Here is a 22,677-nt window from a genome sequence, read left to right as displayed (position 1 = left end):
GAATGCTGAGTTGCATCCAAAGAACACCATACCTACTGTGAATCATGGGGGTGGAAACATCATGCTTTGGGGCTGTTTTTCTGCAAAGGGACCAGGACGACTGATCCGTGTAAAGGAAAGAATGAATGGGGCCATGTATCGTGAGATTTTGAGTGAAAACCTCCTTCCATCAGCAAGGGCATTGAAGATGAAACGTGGCTGGGTCTTTCAGCATGACAATGATCCCAAACACACCGCCCGGGCAACGAAGGAGTGGCTTCGTATGAAGCATTTCAAGGTCCTGGAGTGGCCTAGCCAGTCTCCAGATCTCAACCCCATAGAAAATCTTTGGAGGGAGTTGAAAGTCTGTGTTGCCCAGCGACAGCCCCAAAACATCACTGCTCTAGAGGAGATCTGCATGGAGGAATGGGCCAAAATACCAGCAACAGTGTGTGAAAACCTTGTGAAGACTTACAGAAAACATTTGACCTGTGTCATTGCCAACAAAGGGTATATAACAAAGTATTGAGAAACTTTTGTTATTGACCAAATACTTATTTTCCATCATAATTTGCAAATAAATTCATTAAAAATCCTACAATGTGATTTTCTGGATTGTTTTTCCTCATTTTGTCTGTTATAGTTGACGTGTACCTATTATTAAAATTACAGGCCTCTCTCATCTTTTTAAGTGGGAGAACTTGCACAATTGGTGGCTGACTAAATACTTTTTTTCCCCACTGTACGTATATCTAATTTACATAAGTATTCACACCCCTGAGTTAATACTTTGTAGAAGGACTTTTGGCAGTGATTACAGCTGTTAGTCTTTCCACACCTGGATTGTGCAACATTTGTCCATTATTCTTTTCAAAATTCTTCAAGCTCTGTCAAATCGGTGGTTGATCATTGCTAGACAACCATTTTCAGGTCTTGCCATAGATGGTCAAGTAGATTTAAGTCAAAACTGTAACTCGGCCACTCAGGGACTGTCTTCTTGGTAAGCAACTCCAGTGTAGATTTGGCCTTGTGTTTTAGGTTATTTTCTTGCTGATAGGTGAATTCCCCAGTGTCTGGTGAAATGCAGACTGAACCAGGTTTTCCTCTAGGATTTTAACTGTGCTTAGCTCTATTCCTTTTTTTTTTTATCCTGAAAAACTCCCCACTCCTTAACGATTACAAGCATACCCATAACATGATGCAGCCACCACTATGCTTGAAAATATGGAGTTTGGTACTCTGTGATGTATTGTATTGGATTTGCCCCAAACATAACAAACATAACACTTTGTATTCAGGACCAAAAGTTAATTGCTTTGCCACAGTTTTTGCATTATTACTTTAGTGCCTTGTTACAAACAGGATGCATGTTTTGAAATATTTGTTATTATGTACAGGCTTCCTTCTTTTCACTCTGTCAATCAGTTTAGTAACTACGATGTTGTTGATCCATCCTCAGTTTTCTCCTTTCACAGACATTCAACTCTGTACTGTTTTAATGTCACCATTGGCCTCAGGGTTTTCTTCCTCTCCGGCAACTGAGTTAGGAAGGACACCTATATCTTTGTAGTGACTGTGGGTATTGATACACCATCCAAAGTGTAATTAATAACTTCACCATGCTCAAAGGGATATTTAATACCTGCTTTATTTTATTTTATTACCCATCTACCAATCAATGCCCTTCTTTGCGAGGCATTGGAAAACCTCCCTGGTCTTTGTGGTTGAATCTGTGTTTGAAATGCACTGCTCGACAGAGGGACCTTACAGATAATCGTACATGTGGGGTACAGAGATGAGGTAGTCATTCAAAAATGTTCATGTTAATTAAACACTAGTATTTTACACAGTTAGTCTATGCAACTTATTATGTGTCTAGGTTAAGCACATTTTTTTCTCCTGAACTTATTTAGGCTTGCCATAACAAAGGGGTTGAATACTTGCTGACTCAATACATTTCAGCTTGAAATATTTTATTAATTTGTAAAAAAAAAAATGGAAAAACATATTTCCACTTTGACATTATGGGTTATTGTGTGTAGGCCAGTGACAATAAAATCTCAATTTAATCCATTTTAAATTAATGCTGTAACACAACAAAATGTGGAAAAAGTCAAGGGGTGTGAATACTTTCTGAAGGCACTGTAGTTGGCATCATTGACGTTCAGCACGACCATCAACATGATATCTACGAGAGAGTGATAGATAACTATATCTCACATATCCAGCATCTGTTATATGAACATGGATAGTCCTGCCATGTTCCTTGGCCTGATGACCTGTGTTCGAACAACACACAATTCTCACGTACACCACCACTAGGATCTCCTCTCTCCCAATACCTGCAGTAGAAACAACAGAGTTAGACTGGCCTCTCTCTCAGAACCTAGAGTATGAACAATGCAGAGAATCAGTCCTACTCCTTACACTGTGGTCAGCGTTATTAGAGCAGTAGTCTCTTACCTTGGGGTGGTCAGTGTTATTAGAGCAGTAGTCTCTTACCTTGGGGTGGTCAGTGTAATTAGAGCAGTAGTTTATTACCTTGGGGTGGTCAGTGTTATTATAGAGCAGTAGTCTCTTACCTTGGGGTGGTCAGTGGGGTGCCGCTCACCCATTTCCAGGTCCCCTCAGTAACACAGTCAGTCAGACCAATCCAGACCTGACTGACTGTTTTAAACCTATTGATGAATGTCTGTTGTTGTGACAGAAAACAACATTATTAATACAGTCTCTCTCTCTCTCTCTCTCTCTCTCTCTCTCTCTCTCTCTCTGTCTCTCTCTCTCACCTGTTCTTTATCACTGTTTACGATGACCAGGTCTGCTCCTCTCTCCAGACAGTCCTCTCTGCTCTCCATCCAGGTTTTAGTCTCAGTAGAGATGAAGTACCAACTGGATCCAAACTTCTGCCAGCCTTCAGGTTAGGTTTGTTCTACAAGACAAACACATGAATTTCCATCTTATTATTCTGCACCTATTATTGAAGAATACAAACACAAGTGAGACATGTGATGTTATGATCATTTATTAGGTGAACTCACTCAGATTAGAGAACTTTCTCTTGAGATCATCTCTCTCCTTTTGTATCTGGTCTCTCTCTTTAGTCAGGTTGTTGTAACTGGTCTGTAGCTGGTCTCTCTCTGCAGTCACAATGGTTTTATCTCCCATGCCTCTGTTATCTAGAAAGGATTGATACATATACTGTAGCTACTGGTGAAAAGGCCATTTCTTACTGCTACTGTAAGTGGCAGGCGTTAAAAACTGAAGGTCTATACAGTCTGCTAAAAGTGGACAGAATATCTGAGATGTGGTTTGTTAGTTCTTTGAACATGTCTAACAGAGGAGGAATTTAGTTATACAGATAACAACATTCATCTGAATTTGGGACCTTGTGAAAAACTGATATAGTGTAATGATTAGATAACAATACACTCACAGACTAGTCTCAGGGAGATGTTGAGCGTGACTTGTAGAACACACAGCATCCCAAAGCTCACAGCAACCATCCTGTAGAGTCTTCTCCCTGGATCCTCAGGTCCTGAGGAAAGACACACTAATGTGAGAACACACATACACAACGTACCCATTCACACATACACACACATACGCACACTCACACACACACAAACAAACACACGTAGAAGAGGGTGGGGTTTGTACATGACCAGCTACAAGAGGACTGTTTCTCAATGTTGTTTTAGAGGAGGTTACCATATCAGTATGACATGTTAGAAGCACATAATTACATTAATACATCTAAATACACTGAAAACATACAGCTATTTGCATTTTCACATTCAAGGTAAAATCATTATAAAAACTTCCACTGGGACTTGCTATGAATTAGCATTTTTCAGTGTTTTTGTGTCATGTGTAAGTCTTTGTCTTTGTGTGTGTGTGTGTGTGTCTGTGTGTGTGTGTGTGTGTGTGTGTGCGCGCGTGTGTGTGTGTGTGTGTCTGTGTGTGTGTGTGTGTGTGTGTGTGTGTGTGTGTGTGTGTGTGTGTGTGTGTGTGTGTGTGTGTGCGTGTGTGTGTGTGTGGGGGGTTCTGTGTGTATGTGTCTGTATGTGTCAGACCTGAGATATCTATAGTTTTAATTATACTTTGTGGAAAGTAACTACAGTGAGGAAAAAAAGTATTTGATCCCCTGCTGATTTTGTACGTTTGCCCACTGACAAAGACATGATCAGTCTATAATTTTAATGGTAGTTTTATTTGAACAGTGAGAGACAGAATAACAACAAAAATATCCATAAAAACGTATGTCAAAAATGTTATAAATTGATTAGCATTTTAATGAGGGAAATAAGTATTTGACCCCTCTGCAAAACATGACTTAGTACTTGGTGGCAAAACCTTTGTTGGCAATCACAGAGGTCAGACGTTTCTTGTAGTTGGCCACCAGGTTTGCACACATCTCAGGAGGGATTTTGTTCCACTCCTCTTTGCAGATCTTCTCCAAGTCATTAAGGTTTCGAGGCTGACGTTTGGCAACTCAAACCTTCAGCTCCCTCCACAGATTTTCTATGGGATTAAGGTCTGGAGACTGGCCTGTCCATTCCAAGACCTTAATGTGCTTCTTCTTGAGCCACTCCTTTGTTGCCTTGGCCGTGTGTTTTGGGTCATTGTCATGCTGGAATACACATCCTCGACCCATTTTCAATGCCCTGTCTGAGGTAAGGAGGTTCTCACCCAAGATTTCACGGTACATTGCCCTGTCCATCGTCCTTTGATGCGGTGAAGTTGTCCTGTCCCCTTAGCAGAAAAACACCCCCAAAGCATAATGTTTCCACCTCCATGTTTGACGGTAGGGATGATGTTCTTGGGGTCATAGGCAGCATTCCTCCTCCTCCAAACACGGAGAGTTGAGTTGATGCCAAAGAGCTCAATTTTGGTCTCATCTGACCACAACACTTTCACCCAGTTCTCCTCTGAATCATTCAGATGTTCATTGGCAAACTTCAGACGGCCCTGTATATGTGCTTTCTTGAGCAGGGGGACCTTGCGGGCGCTGCAGGATTTCAGTCCTTCACGGCATAGTGTGTTACCAAATGTTTTCTTGGTGACTATGGTCCCAGCTGCCTTGAGATCCTCCCGTGTAGTTCTGGGCTGTTTCCTCACCGTTCTCATGATCATTGCATCTCCACGAGGTGAGATCTTGCATGGAGCCCCAGGTCGAGGGAGATTGACAGTTATTTTGTGTTTCTTCCATATGCGAATAATCGCACCAACTGTTGTCACCTTCTCACCAAGCTGCTTGGCGATGGTCTTGTAGCCCATTCCAGCCTTGTGTAGGTCTACAATCTTGTCCCTGACATCCTTGGAGAGCTCTTTGGTCTTGGCCATGGTGGAGAGTTTGGAATCTGATTGATTGATTGCTTCTGTGGACAGGTGTCTTTTATACAGGTAACAAACTGAGATTAGGAGCACTCCCTTTAAGAGTGTGCTCCTAATCTCAGCTCGTTACCTGTATAAAAGACACCTGGGAAACAGAAATCTTTCTGATTGAGAGGGGGTCAAATACTTATTTCCCTCATTAAAATGCAAATCAATTTCTAACATTTTTGACATGCGTTTTTCTGGATTTTTTTGTTGTTATTCTGTCTCTCACTGTTCAAATAAACCTACCATTTAAATGATAGACTGATCATTTCTTTGTCAGTGGTCAAACATACACAATTAGCAGGGGATCAAATACTTGTTTCCATCACTGTATTTTTCCGGGGGAAGAAATAGTTTATTTGTCACTACAACAGTTTGAATACAGATCCCAAAAAATGACAACTCTTTAAAACTATTTGAAAATAGATCTGAGAAAGCAACCACTCAGTCGTGGTCTCAACATAGTAGAGAATACACAATGGGAATACACAATGGGAATACACAATGGGCAATTTGGAAATTTGGTTGTGCATCAGCAGTTTTTCTCTTGTTATTTCAGTCAGTCCCTCTACTAGCCTTGTCTGCTAACAATTTTTTGATTGTCAGTTAGTCTAGCCAGCTATCTAAACTCTTTGTAATCTTGGCCGAATACCGACCGGTCACATAGGATATGTGCCCAGGGGCCCTGGCCATTTACTTATTTTGTCACTCTCACTCGTATATCATTAACATGTCATAAGTCTTGACAAAATATGTACAATTGCAGGAAACGTGCTTTAAAAATGCAAAAATGTCTCTCTAGTCCATGGCAAAATGGTTAGAATTGCAGAAAGCTTGCTTTACACGGCAACATTTTCTCTACTCCTTATGGCAAAATGTGTAACATTTCAGGAAATTAACTTTAAACCTAAAAGTTATTGACCAGGAGGGGGGAGCTCCCCTCTCTCCCCGGGTCACCCCCCTCTCATGCTCACTTTTTGTTGCGGCAAAATCCCAATATTACAAATTAAGAACACAGGTAGTCTAGACTCTAGCTAACCACCATATAGCCCACTCAAATATCCACACAAGCCACTAGCCAGCCATATATCATGATTTAGAAGATTATGAACATTAGGCTATATTATGAAGTTATTATTTAAGAGCATTGAAGACTAATCACAATCAGTAAAAAAAAAAAGCAGATTAACATCAATCATCAAAATCAATGATTAGCTGATAGCCTACCCTCTTTTTCCGATGTCAATCATGTCTTTAGGAACCACTGTAACTAGTGGTGTAGTGATATTTGTTTAGGTGAGGGAGCGCAGCAAAAAAAAAAAAAAATTACGTCATCATTTCTCAAAGTTTGTATAACCTCAAAACACCAAGTTAGGCATACCTAATTTTAAAATAGGCAAACATCACTGTCAATCTTGAATGATAATTCTTCACGTTTTACTGGTGAAATGTCCAAACGCCATTCCAATCATATGTCAGGGTGTCCGTGTAGCGGGAGGACGGAGTCTGGCGCAGGACACAGAACTGAGTAAAAACGTACTTTACTCTAATAAGGAAATAGGACATCACTTTCCACGCAGGGAAAACACACCAGCTCACAGAAGTCTGACACGAAACATAAAACAAACACGCACAAAACGATGAGGGAACCAGAGGGTTAAATAGGGAACTGATGACAACATAATGGGAACCAGGTGTGTACAATACAGACAAAACAAATGGGAAAAGAAACATGGATTGGTGGCAGCTAGAAGACCGGTGACGACGAACGCCGAAACCTGCCCGAGCAAGGAGGAGGGGCAGCCTCGGCTGAATTCGTGACAGTACCCCACTCTTGACGCGCGGCTCCAGCTGCGCGCCGACTCCGGCCTCGGGGACGACCCGGAGGACGAGGCGCTGGACGATCCGGGTGGAGACGGTGAAATTCCTGCAGTAAGGAAGGGTCCAGGATGTCCTTCACCGGCACCCAGCATCTCTCCTCCGGACCGTACCCCTCCCACTCCACGAGGTACTGAAGCCCCCTCGCCCGACGCCTTGAGTCCTTGAGGGCTCGCACAGTATACGCCGGAGCCCCCTCGATGTCCAGAGGGGGCGGAGGAACCTCCTGCACCTCAGACTGCTGGAGCGGACCACCCACCACCGGCCTGAGGAGAGACACATGGAACGAGGGGTTAATACGGTAATCAGGTGGAAGCTGTAACCTATAACAAACCTCGTTCAGTCTCCTCAGGACTTGAAATGGCCCCACAAACCGCAGACCCAGCTTCCGGCAGGGCAGGCGAAGGGGCAGGTTTCGGGTCGAGAGCCAGACCCTGTCCCCCGGTGCATACACCGGGGCCTCACTGCGGTGGCGGTCGGTGCTCGCCTTCTGTCGTCTGATGGCCCGTTGCAGGCGCACATGGGCAGCGTTCCATGTCTCCTCCGAGTGCCGAAACCACTCCTCCACCGCAGGTGCCTCGATCTGGCTCTGATGCCACGGTGACAGGACCGGCTGATAACCTAGTACACACTGAAACGGAGACAGGTTAGTGTAGGAGTGGCGGAGGGAGATTTGGGCCATCTCTGCCCAGGGAATGAACGCCGCCCACTCCCACTGACGGTCCTTGCAATAGGACCACAGAAACATACCCACATCCTGGTTTACTCTCTCCAACTGCCCATTACTCTCGGGGTGAAACCCTGAGGTCAGGCTGACCAAGATCCCCAGACGTTCCATGAACGCCCTCCAGACCCTCGATGTGAACTGGGGACCCCGATCAGACACTATATTCTCAGGCACCCCGTAGTGCCGGAAGATGTGTGTAAACAGAGCCTCCGCAGTCTGTAGGGCCGTAGGGAAACCGGGCAAAGGAAGGAGACGGCAGGACTTAGAAAACGATCCACAATGACCAGGATCGTGGTTCCCAGCTGCGCCTGAATCTACTAGCGCCTTATTATGGGAATGTGGGGAAAACTCAGGAAATTCTATGCTTAACCACATGTGCATAACAGGGAGCTCTGGGTGAGTCGGGTGCCTACACACCTGGGATGATCCACCAGTGCACTGCCTGCTGCCTCGACTCCCTGGGGAACCCCCCCAGCAGTGTGCCCTCTGCGGCCACAGTTGGTGCAGGAAACGGCCCCCCCTCCGGTCACCCTAGGGGCAGCACCTCCGAGCTCCATAGGTGTAGACATGGAACGGACAGACCCCAATTCCACCAGCTTGTCGAGGGTGAGGGTGGTGTCCCTGCAGGCCAGCTCCCGACAAACGTCCTCACGGGGACTGCACCGGTAATGGTCGATCAGGGCCCTCTCGTTCCATCCCGCGCTGGCAGCCAGGGTCCTGAAGTCCAGGGCGAAGTCCTGTGCACTCCTCATCCCCTGTCTGAGCTGGAACAAGCGTTCCCCCGCCGCTCTCCCCTCCGGTGGATGATCGAATACCGCCCGGAAGCGGCGGGTGAAGTCCTCGTAGCGAACCAACGCTGCGTCTATTCCTCCCCATTCGGCGTTGGCCCACTCCAGCGCTTTCCCCGACAGACAGGAGATGAGGGCGGACACGTTCTCGTATCCCGAGGGAGCCTGGTGGATGGTCACCAGGTAGAGCTCCACCTGGAGCAGGAACCCCTGGCACGCGGCAGCCCTCCCTTCATATGCCCTCGGGAGCGAGAGCCGAATCCCACTGGGTCCAGGTAACGGAGGGGTGGACAGTGGTGTGGGTGGAGGTGAAGTAGATAGGGGTGTGGGACAACCTGGCTGTGCCAAGCTTGTGTAGCATCGTCGCATGCTGCTGGACGCGCTCCTCCACCGGTAACGGAGGACTGGATGCACCTGCTGACTCCATAGTAGGTGCGTGTTTCTGTCAGGGTGTCAGTGTAGCGGGAGGACTGAGTCTGGTGCGGGACACAGAACTGAGTAAAAACGTACTTTACTCGAATAAGGAAATAGGACATCACTTTCCACGCAGCGAAAACACACCAGCTCACAGCCGTCTGACACGAAACATAAAACAAACACTCACAAAACCATGAGGGAACCAGATGGTTAAATAGGGAACTGATGACAACATAATGGGAACCAGGTGTGTACAATACAGACAAAACAAATGGGAAAATAAACATGGATTGGTGGCAGCTAGAAGATCGGTGACGACGAACGCCGAAACCTGCCCGAGCAAGGAGGATGGGCAGCCTCGGCTTAATTCGTGACATCATCTCAATCATTTTCATGGGAATATGCATTTAGATATTCTTGAATTACTGTTTTGTGAGGTAATTAACCCTGATGGTGTTAACATAACTATTAGCCTTTCTTGTAGGCCTATTTTGTTTCAATCAAAGCATATATCCTGCCTACAGTGCTGTTGAGTTCTTCAGATAAGAAATGACTGAGGAGGTGTTTTTGGTGTAACATATTAAATCAAATCAAATCCAATTTTATTTGTCACATACACGTGTTTAGCAGATGTTATAGCGGGTGTAGCGAAATGCTTGTGCTTCTAGCTCCGACAGTGCAGTAATATCTAACAAGTAATATCTAACAATTTCACAACATATACCTAAAACACACAAAACTAGTAAGGAATGGGATTTAAGAATATATACACATATATGGACAAGCAATGACAGACTAAGATACAGTAGAATATTATAGAATAGAATACAGTATATACATATGAGATGAGTAGTGCAAAATATGTAAACATTATTAAAGTGACTAGTGTTCAATTTCTTAAAGTGGCCAGTGATTTCAATAGGCACCAGCAGCCTCTAATGTGCTAGTGATGGCTATTTAGCAGTCTGATGGCCTTGAGATAGAAGCTGTTTTTCATTATCTCGGTCCCAGCTTTGTTGCACCTGTACTGACCTCGCCTTCTGGATGATAGCGGGGTTAACAGGCCGTGGCTCGGGTGGTTGATGTCCTTGATGATCTTTTTGGCCTTCCTGTGACATCGGTGCTGTATGTGTCTTGGAGGGCGGGTAGTTTACCCCCGGTAATGCGTTCGGCAGACCGCACCACCCTCTGGAGAGCCCTGCGGTTGCGGGCGGTGCAGTTGCAGTACCAGGCGGTGATACAGCCCGACAGGATGCTCTCAATTGTGCATCTGTAAAGGTTTGTGAGGGTTTTAGGTGCTAAGCCGAATTTCTTCAGCCTCCTGAGGTTGAAGAGGCTCTGTTTCTCCTTCTTCACCACACTGTCTGCGTGGGTGGACCATTTAAGTTTGTTGGTGATGTGTACGCCAAGGAACTTGAAGCTTTCCACCTTCTCCACTGCGGTCCCATCGATGAGGAGAGGGGGGTGCACCCTCTGCTGTTTGATGAAGTCCACGGATCATCTCCTTTGTTTTGTTAATGTTGAGTGAGGTTATTTTCCTGGCACCACACTCCCAGAGCCCTCACCTCCTCACTGTAGGCGGTGTCGTCATTGTTGGTAACCAAGCCTACTACTGTTGTGTTGTCTGCAAACTTGATGATTGAGTTGGAGGCGTGCTTGGCCACGCAGTCATGGGTGAACAGGGAGTACAGGAGGGGGCTGAGCATGCGCCCTTGTGGGGCCCCAGTGTTGAGGATCAGTGAAGTGGAGATGTTGTTTCCTACCTTCACCACCTGGGGGCGGCCCGTCAGGAAGTCCAGGACCCAGTTGCACAGGGCAGGGTTCAGACCCAGGGCCTCAAGGTTAATGATGAGCTTGGAGGGTACTATGGTGTTGAATGCTGAGCTATAGTCAATGAACAGCATTCTTACATAGGTATTCCTCTTGTCCAGATGGGATAGGGCAGTGTGCAGTGTGATGGCGATTGCATCGTCTGTGGATCTATTGGGGCGGTAAGCAAATTGGAGTGGGTCTAGGGTGACAGGTAAGGTAGAGGTGATGTGATCCTTGACTAGTATCTCAAAGCACTTCATGATGACAGAGGTGAGTGCTACAGGGCGATAGTCATTTAGTTCAGTTACCTTTGCTTTCTCGGGTACAGGAACAATGGTGGCCATCTTGAAGCATGTGAGAACAGCAGACTGGGAAAGGGAGAGATTGAATATGTCCGTAAACACACCAGCCAGCTGGTCTGCGCATGCTCTGAGGACGTGGCTAGGGATGCCGTCTGGGCCGGCAGCCTTGTGGGGGTTAACATGCTTAAATGTCTTAATCACATCGGCCACGGAGAAGGAGAGGCCACAGTCCTTGTTAGTGGGCCTCGTCAGTGGCACTGTGTTATCCTCAAAGCGGGCAAAGAAGGTGTTTAGCTTGTCTGGAAGCAAGACGTCGGTGTCGTGGCTGGTTTTTATAGACCTACTATGCTACAGTACAGTGCTTATAGAAAGTCTACACCCCCTTGATCTTTTTTTCCACATTTTGCTGCCTTAAAATGACATCTTAAAAGGGTTTAATTCGATTTCTGTTCTACAGATCTACACAACATACTGCACATTTTCAAAGTGAAAGAAGGTTAGAGAACAAAGAAAACTGAAATATCATAATTGGATACGTCTCCACCCCCCTGAGTTAATACTTGGTGGAAGTACCTTTTGCTACAATTACAGCTGTGAATCATTCGAAATCGGTATGTTTTCTTGCGTCACTATGAGTAAACATTAGTTGTGGCTCTTCCACAGTATTGAGTCACTTCCACAAGTCCATTTCCTCCTCCACTGAACATTTAAAAAAAGTAAATGATGCTTCTCTTTATCTGAAACCCACAGCCTGAATGATTCAGAGATGCTTTGATTTCCTAACAGTGTTGATCCACATGATCCTGCTTGTTGTTCCCATCTTCTGACAGATCTCTTTGTCCTTTGTCTTCTTTCTGTTTTCACTCAACAACTGTAGTTTAGACATGTTTGTGATCTAACTAATCCACAATCCTAATATTTGTGTAAACTCTTCACAGTTGTGTTCTGTGTGTGTAACTGAGTAGACTGATACCCCCTTTCATTGATCCACAATCCATAGGTAAGGCTGTACAGTGAAATACAAGTATGCCCCGAGTCGTGGCTGAACAAGGACATGGTAAATATGAATCTAGCTGTTTTTTCTGTACACCGGCAGGACAGAACGGTGGCGGCGGAAAACTGAAATCTGTTTTACCTCATTTCTACTAGCACGTCAGCTGTGCAACTTGAAGTGAAAAAAACTCTAAATCACCTTTACTCCACACACAGAGACACATACAAAGCTCTCCATTGCCCTCCATTTGGCAAATCTGACCATAACTCTATCCTCCTGATTCTTGCCTACAAGCAAAAACTAAAACAGGAAGTACCAATAATGCGCTTAATACAGAAGTGGTGCAATGAAGTGAATGTTAAGCTACAGGACTGTTTCTCTACAACAGACTGGAATATGTTCTGGGATTCATCCTATGGCATTAAATAATTTACCACATCAGTCATCGGCTTCATTAATAAGTGCATCGATGACATCTTCCCCACAGTGACCATACGTACTTATCCCAACCAGAAGCCATGGATTACAGGGAACATTGGCAGTGAGCTAAAGGCTAGAGCTGCCACTTTCAAGGAGCGGGACATTAATCCAGACCCTTATAAGAAATCCCGCTACCTCCTCTGATGAACCATCAAACAGGCAAAGCTTCAATACAGGACCAAAATCGAATCCTACTACACAGGTTCTGACGCTCGTTGGATGTGGCAGGGCTTGCAAACTATTACAAAGGGAAACCCAGCAGCGATCTGTCCAGTGACGCAAGCCTACCAGACAAGCTAGTTACACTATATATACAAAAGTATGTGGACACCCCTTCAAATGAGTGGATTCTGATATTTCAGCCAAATCCGTTGCTGACAGGTGTATAAAATCGAGCACACAGCCATGCAATCTCCATAGCAAAGACGTTGGCTGTAGAATGGCCTTACTGAAGAGCTCAGTGACTTTCAATGTGGCACCGTCATAGGATGCCACCTTTCCAACAAGTCAGTCAAATTTCTGTTCTTCTAGAGCTGTCCCGGTCAACTGTGAGTCTGTTATTGTGAAGTGGAAATGTATAGGAGCAACACCAGCTCAGCTGTGAAGTGGTAGGCCACACAAGCTCACAGAACGGGACCGCCAAGTGCTGAAGCATGTAAAATCGTGTGTCCTCGGTTGCAACACTCACTGCCGAGTTTCAAACTGCCTCTGGAAGCAACATCAGTACAATAGCTGTTCGTTGGGATCTTCATGAAATGGGTTTCCGTGGCCGAGCAGCCGCACAGAAGCCTGAGATCACCATGTGCAATGCCAAGCGTCGGCTAGAGTGGTGTAAAGCTCGCCGTCATTGGACTCTGGAGCAGTGGAAACGTGTTCTCTGGAGTGATGAATCACGCTTCACCATCTGGCAGTCCGACGGACAAATCTGGGTTTGGCGGATAACAGGAGAACGCTAACTGCCCGAATACATACTGCCAACTGTAAAGTTGGGTGGAGGAGGAATAATGGTCTGGGATGGTTTTTTATGGTTCGGGCTAGGCCCCTTAGTTCCAGTGAAGGGAAATCTTAACGCTACAGCATACTATGACATTCTAGACGGTTCTGTGCTTCCAACTTTGGGGCAAAAGTTTGGGGAAGGCCCTTTGCTGTTTTAGCATGACAATGCCCCTGTGGACAAAGCGAGGTCCATACAGAAATGGTTTGTCGAGATAGGTGTGGAAGAACTTGACTGGCCCGCACAGAGCCCTGACCTCAACCCAAATGAGCACCTTTTGGATGAATTGGAATGCCGACTGCGAGCCAGGCCTAATCGACTAGCATCAGTGTCTAACATCACTAATGCTCTTGTGACTGAATGGAAGCAAGTCCCCGCAGCAATGTTCCAACATCTAGTGGAAAGTCTTCCCAGAAGAATGGAGACTGTTATTGCAGCATAGGGGGGACCAACTCCATATTAATGCCCATGATTTTGGAATGAGATGTTCGACAAGCAGGTGTCCACATACTTTTGGTCATGTTGTGTACCTTCTATGCTTGCTTTGAGGCTAGCAACACTATACCATGCAGGAGAGCACCAGCTTTTCCGGACGACTGTGTGATCACGCTCTCCATGACTAAGACCTTTAAACAGGTTAGCATTCACAGACAAATTACCAGGACACATACTCAGAGCATGCGCTGATCAACTGGCAAGTGTCTTCAACGACATTTTCAAACTCTCCCTGACCCAGTCTGTAATACCTACATGTTTCAAGCAGACCACCATAGTCCCTGCGCCCAATAATGCCTAATTAAACTCTCTAAATGACTATCACCCTGTAGCACTCACCCCTGTAGCCATGAAATGCTCTGAAAGGCTGGTCATGGCTCATATTAACACCTTCATCCCAAACACCCTGGACCCACTCCAATTCGCATACCTCCCCACAGATCCACAGATGATGCAATCTCTATGCTGTTCATTGACTACAGCTCAGCGTTCAACACCATAATGCACTCCAAGCTCTTCACTAAACTAAGGACCCTGAGATTAAACAACTCCCTCTGCAACTGGATCCTGGACATCCTGACGGGCCGCCCCCAGGTTGTGAGGGTAGGCAGTAATATATCCGCCACACTGACCCTCAACATGGGGTCCCTCAGGGGTGCATGCTCAGTCCCTTCCTGTACTCTTTGTTCACCCATGACTGCGTGGCCGCGAACAACTCCAACACCATCATTAAGTTTGCCGACGACACGACGGTGGTAGGCCTGATCACCGACGACGATGAGACGACCTACAGTGAGGAGGTCAGAGACCTGGCAGTGTGGTGCCAAGATGAGTTTTGTTTTATTTCATACGATCAGTTACGAGTTCTGTAAATGTTTTCATTGTGTTTTGTTAGAGCGCGCCATGTGAGCAATGAGCATGTTTCTGGTTTCTCTGTCCTCTTAACGTTGATGGAGCGTGTGAGCCAGAGCATGCATAGATGTAGGCTAACTGTCCTGCTGCGTGCAAGTGTAGGTAAGTGCCATTTGTTGATGTCTGATTTCTGATTGCCTTAACTCACCATCACAAATAAGCTGAGCTTCTCAGTATATTTTTTTCACCACCACACACAGTAAGTCAACGAAGTCAATATTTTTGAATTTCAATTGTGAATTTTAGTTCCTCAAAGTATTTCAAAAATCTTTCCAACACTCTCCCTTTCGATAAACACCAGTCCACGGTGTGAAGCAGCAAAATGTAATGTTCTGAAGATAGCATATAAAATACCTGAACACATCTTTGCGTGAAAACAGCTGTGTCTGTCCCGTGCTCACTGGCAGAAAAAACTCTGAGGGCCCGGAATAGGCTAGTTAATAAAATGTTGCAAGTTTGCTATCGTCAGCTTCCGGCCGTACCTTTATATATACAGTCATTGGGCCGGACCCAGTTGATTGATTTGATACAACGTTGCACTTCACTAGTGATAGCACAAGTCAAGACTGAAAGGGAGGCAGACAGGCAGAGTAAAGAGATGAATGAGATTGAAAGAACCTGCATTTTCATCAGGATATTTTCTGTTTATATTTCTGGGGTTTATGCATTTTTACTTAGTTGACAATGGAAGTTATACTACTACTACATTGGCCTATATGCTATATTGCTTAGTTCCATGCGCTAATTTATTAAGCCACCAATGGATCAAGGTGTATCAATGTGTCCATATGGCAGAGGCTGGTTGATTTTGAGAAACCAAAATGGTATTTAAATTAAACTCTTCCACAAAAATAAACATGAAAATCATAACTGGCTCGCAGATCAGTAGAAATGCTAGGGTAAACTTCCCCAAACTTGAAACTCACGCGCCACAAAATAATAGACCGTTGTGAACAGGGTGCACGTTTCTTTGTGCTACATAATTACAACAGGTGTGTTTTTGTGTGTCAAGAATATTGAAACATTTCTGGAATTATGATACTTGCTTTGTCATTACTTAACTACATTGTGATAATACAATATATATATACAGTGGGGAAAAAAAGTATTTAGTCAGCCACCAATTGTGCAAGTTCTCCCACTTAAAAAGGTGAGAGAGGCCTGTAATTTTCATCATAGGTACACGTCAACTATGACAGACAAAATGAGAAAAGAAAATCCAGAAAATCACATTGTAGGATTTTTTATGAATTTATTTGCAAATTATGGTGGAAAATAAGTATTTGGTCAATAACAAAAGTTTCTCAATACTTTGTTATATACCCTTTGTTGGCAATGACACAGGTCAAACGTTTTCTGTAAGTCTTCACAAGGTTTTCACACACTGTTGCTGGTATTTTGGCCCTTTCCTCCATGCAGATCTCCTGTAGAGCAGTGATGTTTTGGGGCTGTCGCTGGGCAACACAGACTTTCAACTCCCTCCAAAGATTTTCTATGGGGTTGAGATCTGGAGACTGGCTAGGCCACTCCAGGACCTTGAAATGCTTCTTACGAAGCCACTCCTTCGTTGCCCGGGCGGTGTGTTTGAGATCATTGTCATGCTGAAAGACCCAGCCATGTTTCATCTTCAATGCCCTTGCTGATGGAAGGAGGTTTTCACTCAAAATCTCACGATACATGGCCCCATTCATTCTTTCCTTTACACGGATCAGTCGTCCTGGTCCCTTTGCAGAAAAACAGCCCCAAAGCATGATGTTTCCACCCCCATGCTTCACAGTAGGTATGGTGTTCTTTGGATGCAACTCAGCATTCTTTGTCCTCCAAACACGACGAGTTGAGTTTTTACCAAAAAGTTCTATTTTGGTTCCATCTGACCATATGACATTCTCCCAATCCTCTTCTGGATCATCCAAATGCACTCTAGCAAACTTCAGACGGGCCTGGACATGTACTGGCTTAAGCAGGGGGACACGTCTGGCACTGCAGCATTTGAGTCCCTGGCGGCGTAGTGTGTTACTGATGGTAGGCTTTGTTACTTTGGTCCCAGCTCTCTGCAGGTCATTCACTAGGTCCCCCCGTGTGGTTCTGGGATTTTTGCTCACCGTTCTTGTGATCATTTTGAACCCACGGGGTGAGATCTTGCGTGGAGCCCCAGATCGAGGGAGATTATCAGTGGTCTTGTATGTCTTCCATTTCCTAATTATTGCTCCCACAGTTGATTTCTTCAAACCAAGCTGCTTACCTATTGCAGATTCAGTCTTCCCAGCCTGGTGCAGGTCTACAATTTTGTTTCTGGTGTCCTTTGACAGCTCTTTGGTCTTGGCCATAGTGGAGTTTGGAGTGTGACTGTTTGAGGTTGTGGACAGGTGTCTTTTATACTGATAACAAGTTCAAACAGGTGCCATTAATACAGGTAACGAGTGGAGGACAGAGGAGCCTCTTAAAGAAGAAGTTACAGGTCTGTGAGAGCCAGAAATCTTGCTTGTTTGTAGGTGACCAAATACTTATTTTCCACCATAATTTGCAAATAAATTCATAAAAAATCCTACAATGTGATTTTCTGGATTTTTTTCCCTCAATTTGTCTGTCATAGTTGACGTGTACCTATGATGAAAATTACAGGCCTCTCTCATCTTTTTAAGTGGGAGAACTTGCACAATTGGTGGCTGACTAAATACTTTTTTCCCCACTGTAGTATATCTGCTCCATGAGCCCTGGTAAAAAATAGCGCATTAGAAAAGGGGAAGTCCCAAATGGCCCCCTATTCCATATATGGTGCGCTACGTTTGAACAGAGCCCTGTGGGCCCTGGTCAAGGCAACTGTGCTAATAGGGAAGCATTTGGGACTATATTGAGATTGAGGGTTGGCAGCAACAGTTTGCTCAAGCTTGCAGTCATCTCAAATATTATAAACAGGAAGGTACTGGAAGACATTACCAAAAATTACACAATATAGCTGTAGCATGATTTAAATGTGCAAACTGTGATTTTTATATATATATTTTTAAAATGCTTTAAAATGAATGATATTTCCCCATTGATTCTTGAAGAATGTAACTTATACTGCAAATGCCTCATAAGCTTAGTTTAACCGTCTAACCCCATCACGACCCAAAATATACGCTTGTTTCACGATGAAATTGTAAACAAACACCATATAGCCTCAGATGGTTAAAACAATCATTTTGATCTCGTGGATGGTCAGTCCTTGCATACATATCTCTCTCTATGAATTTGAGAGTGGTTAAATTTTTCCAGCCCCGTCCTTTAGCTGTTTACCAAACAGTGGCGGGGTGTCCCCTGTGTTGTTGTTTAAAAAGGTTATTTTCAATTGATCGTCTTTAAATAGTTCCAAATAGTTTCGATAAGTGAAGTAAAAAAATACATTGAATTGATACATTTTAGTGTACGTGACCCCAGCTGGTTTTGAACCACACGCTCTGTAACAACTGAACCAAGGAGAAGACAGAACCCAAAAAAATGTACAAGTGTTTTTCTATTATGTGGTATTAGTGTGTGTGTGTGTGTGTGTGTGTGTGTGTGTGTGTGTGTGTGTGTGTGTGTGTGTGTCGTGCGTGCGTTCAGTTAGTGCGTTCATAACTGCCTGCCTCCGCGTGTGAGAGAGTGAAAGATAGAGATCATTCTTTGTACCTGAGAGATGGGTGTCAGTCTTCACGCTCCTTGTTGCTCTGTTACGGTTTTCTTCAGTAACTTCGTTTAATTCAATCACCTGTTTGTTGACGTAGTTGGCCATCTTAATTAACTGTACCGAATATCAATGATTACCCCAATCAATCAATTTATCAACTAATTCAGTCTGTCTGACCTCTTATAGTGTTAACTTACTTATGATTACCTTTCTAACTGACTCGTAATGGTAATATCTACTGAATGATTCTAACTTCAACGACCAGTAGTTGAGTAGCTGCTCTGATATGCGTCTCTATTGGTACCTCTATGATGTCTGTCTGTGGTGCACTGCAGTTGATAGAATGTTTTAAGTATTCCAATCACTTTCAAGCAGGATGTCATATTTCGCAAGGCCTGTCTGTGGCATTGCTCATAAGGAAGTCACGTTAAGTCTTGCACTCCTTGACTGGCCATCGATGTCCAAATAGGGGGCTTGTTTTCTATCAATGCTGTCTGTGTGTGACATCAGTGTGAGGAAATATTCAGAAGTGTGTTTAAGAAATCTGTTTGCACCATTATCAGAGGTTTTAAAGGGGAACTTCACAGACGTGCATGCGTTGGTGGGTGCGTGCGGGTCTGCCTGCGAACAGTGTGTGTCCTCTAAGTTCTGTTCTGCCCTCTGCCTGTGCCTCAGTAACTGGTCTCTTTCCCTCTCTAGCTGGTTCATGTGCTTCCGACGCTGGTCTATCTCCTTCTGCAACTGGTCTCTCTCTGTATACAGGTCAGTGATACCACTACTGGTATCTGGCTGGTCTCTGTCTTGTGCCAGTCCTGTGGTGTTGTAACAGGCCTCTAACTGGTTTCTCTCATCGTTAGAGCGGGCTGAAAATAAAAGAAGTTCCTGCATGCAATGCGTCCCAAATGACACCCTATTCCTTCCATAGTGCAGTACTTTCTACCAAAGCCCTATGTGCCCTGGTCAAAAGTAGTGCACTTTAAAGAGGATAGGGTGCCATTTGGGACACAGCCATGGTTGTTGTGTATCCATTGTACACCGTGTTCAGTGACTTACACAAGGCCAAGGGCACCAGTTACCGTAGTTACTACATTTTCCGTTGACAATGTCGACATTCTTTTTTTTGTGTGTCAACAATATTGACAAACTACTGGTCCCACAAGCCATGTAAAGTCAAGTCTGAATTGTGATCCTTGCTTTGAGAGATCAGAACTACAGTGTGATATAAAATACATATCTGTCCTATGGGCCCTGGTTAAAAGTAATGCAGGAAATATCTTCCCGCAAGATATTGTGTTGTTTCACACTACAAATGGTAAAGAGTGCGAGAAAAGTGGGAGACAGGCAGACAGGCAGGGAGACAGGCAGACAGGCAAGGAGCGAGGCAGACAGGCAGGCAGACAGGCAGGGAGACAGACAGGTCTTGGTGCTATGTTGAAACAGCAGGCTCAGGGAGGAGGAAGACAGAGTGAAGGCACACAGCAAACCTTTTTCTTTCATTTTTGCTTGTTTTCACCTACACACTTTTCCATACTTTTATTACCGTCGGGTCCAGTGGACCAAAACACCACATATGTAATATAAATGTGTAGGGGGGTGCACAGTGTGCACTCAATGAAAATGTGTTCTTTAACATGTTCTTCACAGAAAATGAGCCAAAGCCAATGAGTCTCAGGTTGAAAAAATAATTCATTGTATCATTTTTCTTTTAGTAAACATTGAAAATGGGTCCCACAGACCCGAACACCACACAACAACTAGATGTCAGTCCATACCATAGTGATTCCATTAGTCCTTAACAACTAGATGTCACTCCATACCATAGTGATTCCATTAGTCCTTTAACAACTATATGACCTTACTTCTCACTTCTTTTTGTATTTTCAGACTAATTAAGCTATAATATATTGTAATGTATGAATGTGAACTCTGTATGAATGTTAAATTACAACATACTGTATTAGAGTAGCTGGTCTGTAGCTGGTCTCTCTCCTCAGTCAGGTTGTTGTAACTGGCCAGTAACTGGTGTGGGTGGGTGGGTGTGTGTGCTTATGTGATGCACACGGGGATGTGTGAAACTTACTCCTCAGCCTGAAGTGTCTTCACTTGTGCCAGCGAATAGCTAGCTTTTCATTTTCATATCGTCGACTGCTAAGACTCTTCAGGGGGGCTTAGCATAGATGACCTCAGAGATCTCCAACACAGTACTGTGTTTTCTGTCTTTCTGAGTGCATGCTTCCATGTGTGTGTGTGTGTGTGTGTGTGAGCCTTTCTCTCCTACGTCTAGTTCAGAGTGCCATTCTACCAAAATATATCATCAGTCTTCAGAGTTCCTCAAACAGCAGTGACTACAAAGAGCCTTTTTCACAGATCCAGTACTCTGGATATGAACACTGATAGTCCCACCATTCTCCTTGGCCTGATGAACTGTAATGTACCACCAAACAGTTCTCCACTCCACCACCATTAGACTCTCCACTCCTCCAATAGCTGCAGTAGAAACAACAGAGTTAGACTGGCCTCTCTCTCAGAACCTAGAGTATGAACAACACAGAGAATCAGTCCTACTCCTTACACTGTGGTCAGTGTTATCAGAGCAGTGGTCGCTTACCTTGGGGTGGTCAGTGGTGTGCCGTCCACCATTTCCAGGTCCCCTCAGTGACAGGGTCAGTCATACCAATCCAGGCTCTCTTGTTGAGGCCAAAGAGAAACTCCTGTTGGTGAGAAAGATACTGATATTGCCAACTGCAATAGACTACATGTGTTAAATACTGGAAGATACATTACTGACCAAGGGATTCTCTCTCTCTTTGTCTCTCTGTCTCTCTCTCTGTCTCTATCTCTGTCTCTCTCTGTCTCTCTCTGTCTCTCTGTCTTTCTCTCTCTCTGCCTCTCTGTCTCTCTGTCTCTCTCTCTCTCTCTCTCTCTCTCTCTCTCTCTCTCTCTCTCTCTCTCTCTCTCTCTCTCTCTCTCTCTCTCTCTCTCTCTCTCTCTCTCTCACACACTCACACTCACACCTGTTCCTCCTTGCTGTTTATGATCACCAGGTCTGCTCCTTTCTTTAGAGAATCCAGTCTGCCCTCCTCCCAGGTTTTAATCTCAGTAGACAGGAAGTAACAGCTGGATCCCAACAGCCTCCAACCCTCTGGACAAGTTTTCCAGATTTTCTGACAAATGTTTTGCTCTGTTGAAGAAATATACTTCATATGTGAAATATATAACACCTGTGTATTGTATTGAATAATTGTTTTATGTTGTCATTTAACTATTGGTGAATTCATGATTGTTGTGCACTGCACACAGTGTCCAAATGCACACTTCAAGTTCCACCCTGGACTCAGGAACAGACGTAACATGTTAAACGTAAATCTGGCTCCCTCCATTTAGTATGATATGTTACATTTCACATGTATTCATTTGTGGATATCCATCATCCATTTCACATGATATTTTATGAATTTCACTTTGTTGTGGCTAACGTTAGCTATATGGCTAGGTTACTAACGTTATCTAGGTTAGGGATGGTATCTGGCTGGTCTCTGTCTTGTGCCAGTCCTGTGGTGTTGTAACAGGCCTCTAACTGGTTTCTCTCATCGTTAGAGCAGGCTGAAAAAAAAAAAGTTCCTGCATGCGATGTGGCCCAAATGACACCCCCTTCCTTCTATAGTGCAGTACCCTTGTCAAAAGTAGTGCACTTTAAAGAGGATAGGGTGCCATTTGGGACACAGACCTGGTTGTGGTGTGTACAATGTACACCGTGTTCAGTGACTTACACAAGGCCAAGAGCACGAGTTACCGTAGTTACTACACGAGTTGCAGTATTTACTCAATTTTCTGTGGATGATGTTGACATTCTTTGTTGTGTGTGTCAACA

At 44.5% G+C, this 22,677-nt stretch overlaps 1 protein-coding gene across 1 annotated transcript in view; it reads right to left on the bottom strand.

The window, feature by feature from the left end:
* The window catches only part of LOC121563981 (C-type lectin domain family 4 member E-like), a 39,044-nt gene extending 19,926 nt beyond the window's left edge, over positions 1-19,118 (bottom strand). Inside the window, exons 1-3 of the mRNA XM_045218900.1 lie at positions 18,809-19,118; positions 3,413-3,514; positions 3,018-3,155 (exon numbers count right to left, since the gene is read on the bottom strand). Of these exons, the coding sequence (XP_045074835.1) occupies positions 3,018-3,155; positions 3,413-3,514; positions 18,809-18,911 (343 nt within the window). The 5' untranslated portion in view covers positions 18,912-19,118. The remainder of the gene's footprint in view (positions 1-3,017; positions 3,156-3,412; positions 3,515-18,808) is intronic.
* Positions 19,119-22,677: the final 3,559 nt, after the last annotated feature.

This window comes from Coregonus clupeaformis, unplaced genomic scaffold, assembly GCF_020615455.1.
Source record: "Coregonus clupeaformis isolate EN_2021a unplaced genomic scaffold, ASM2061545v1 scaf1891, whole genome shotgun sequence".
NCBI classification, from domain to species: domain Eukaryota; kingdom Metazoa; phylum Chordata; class Actinopteri; order Salmoniformes; family Salmonidae; genus Coregonus; species Coregonus clupeaformis.
This window is presented reverse-complemented; position numbering and strand designations above follow the sequence as displayed.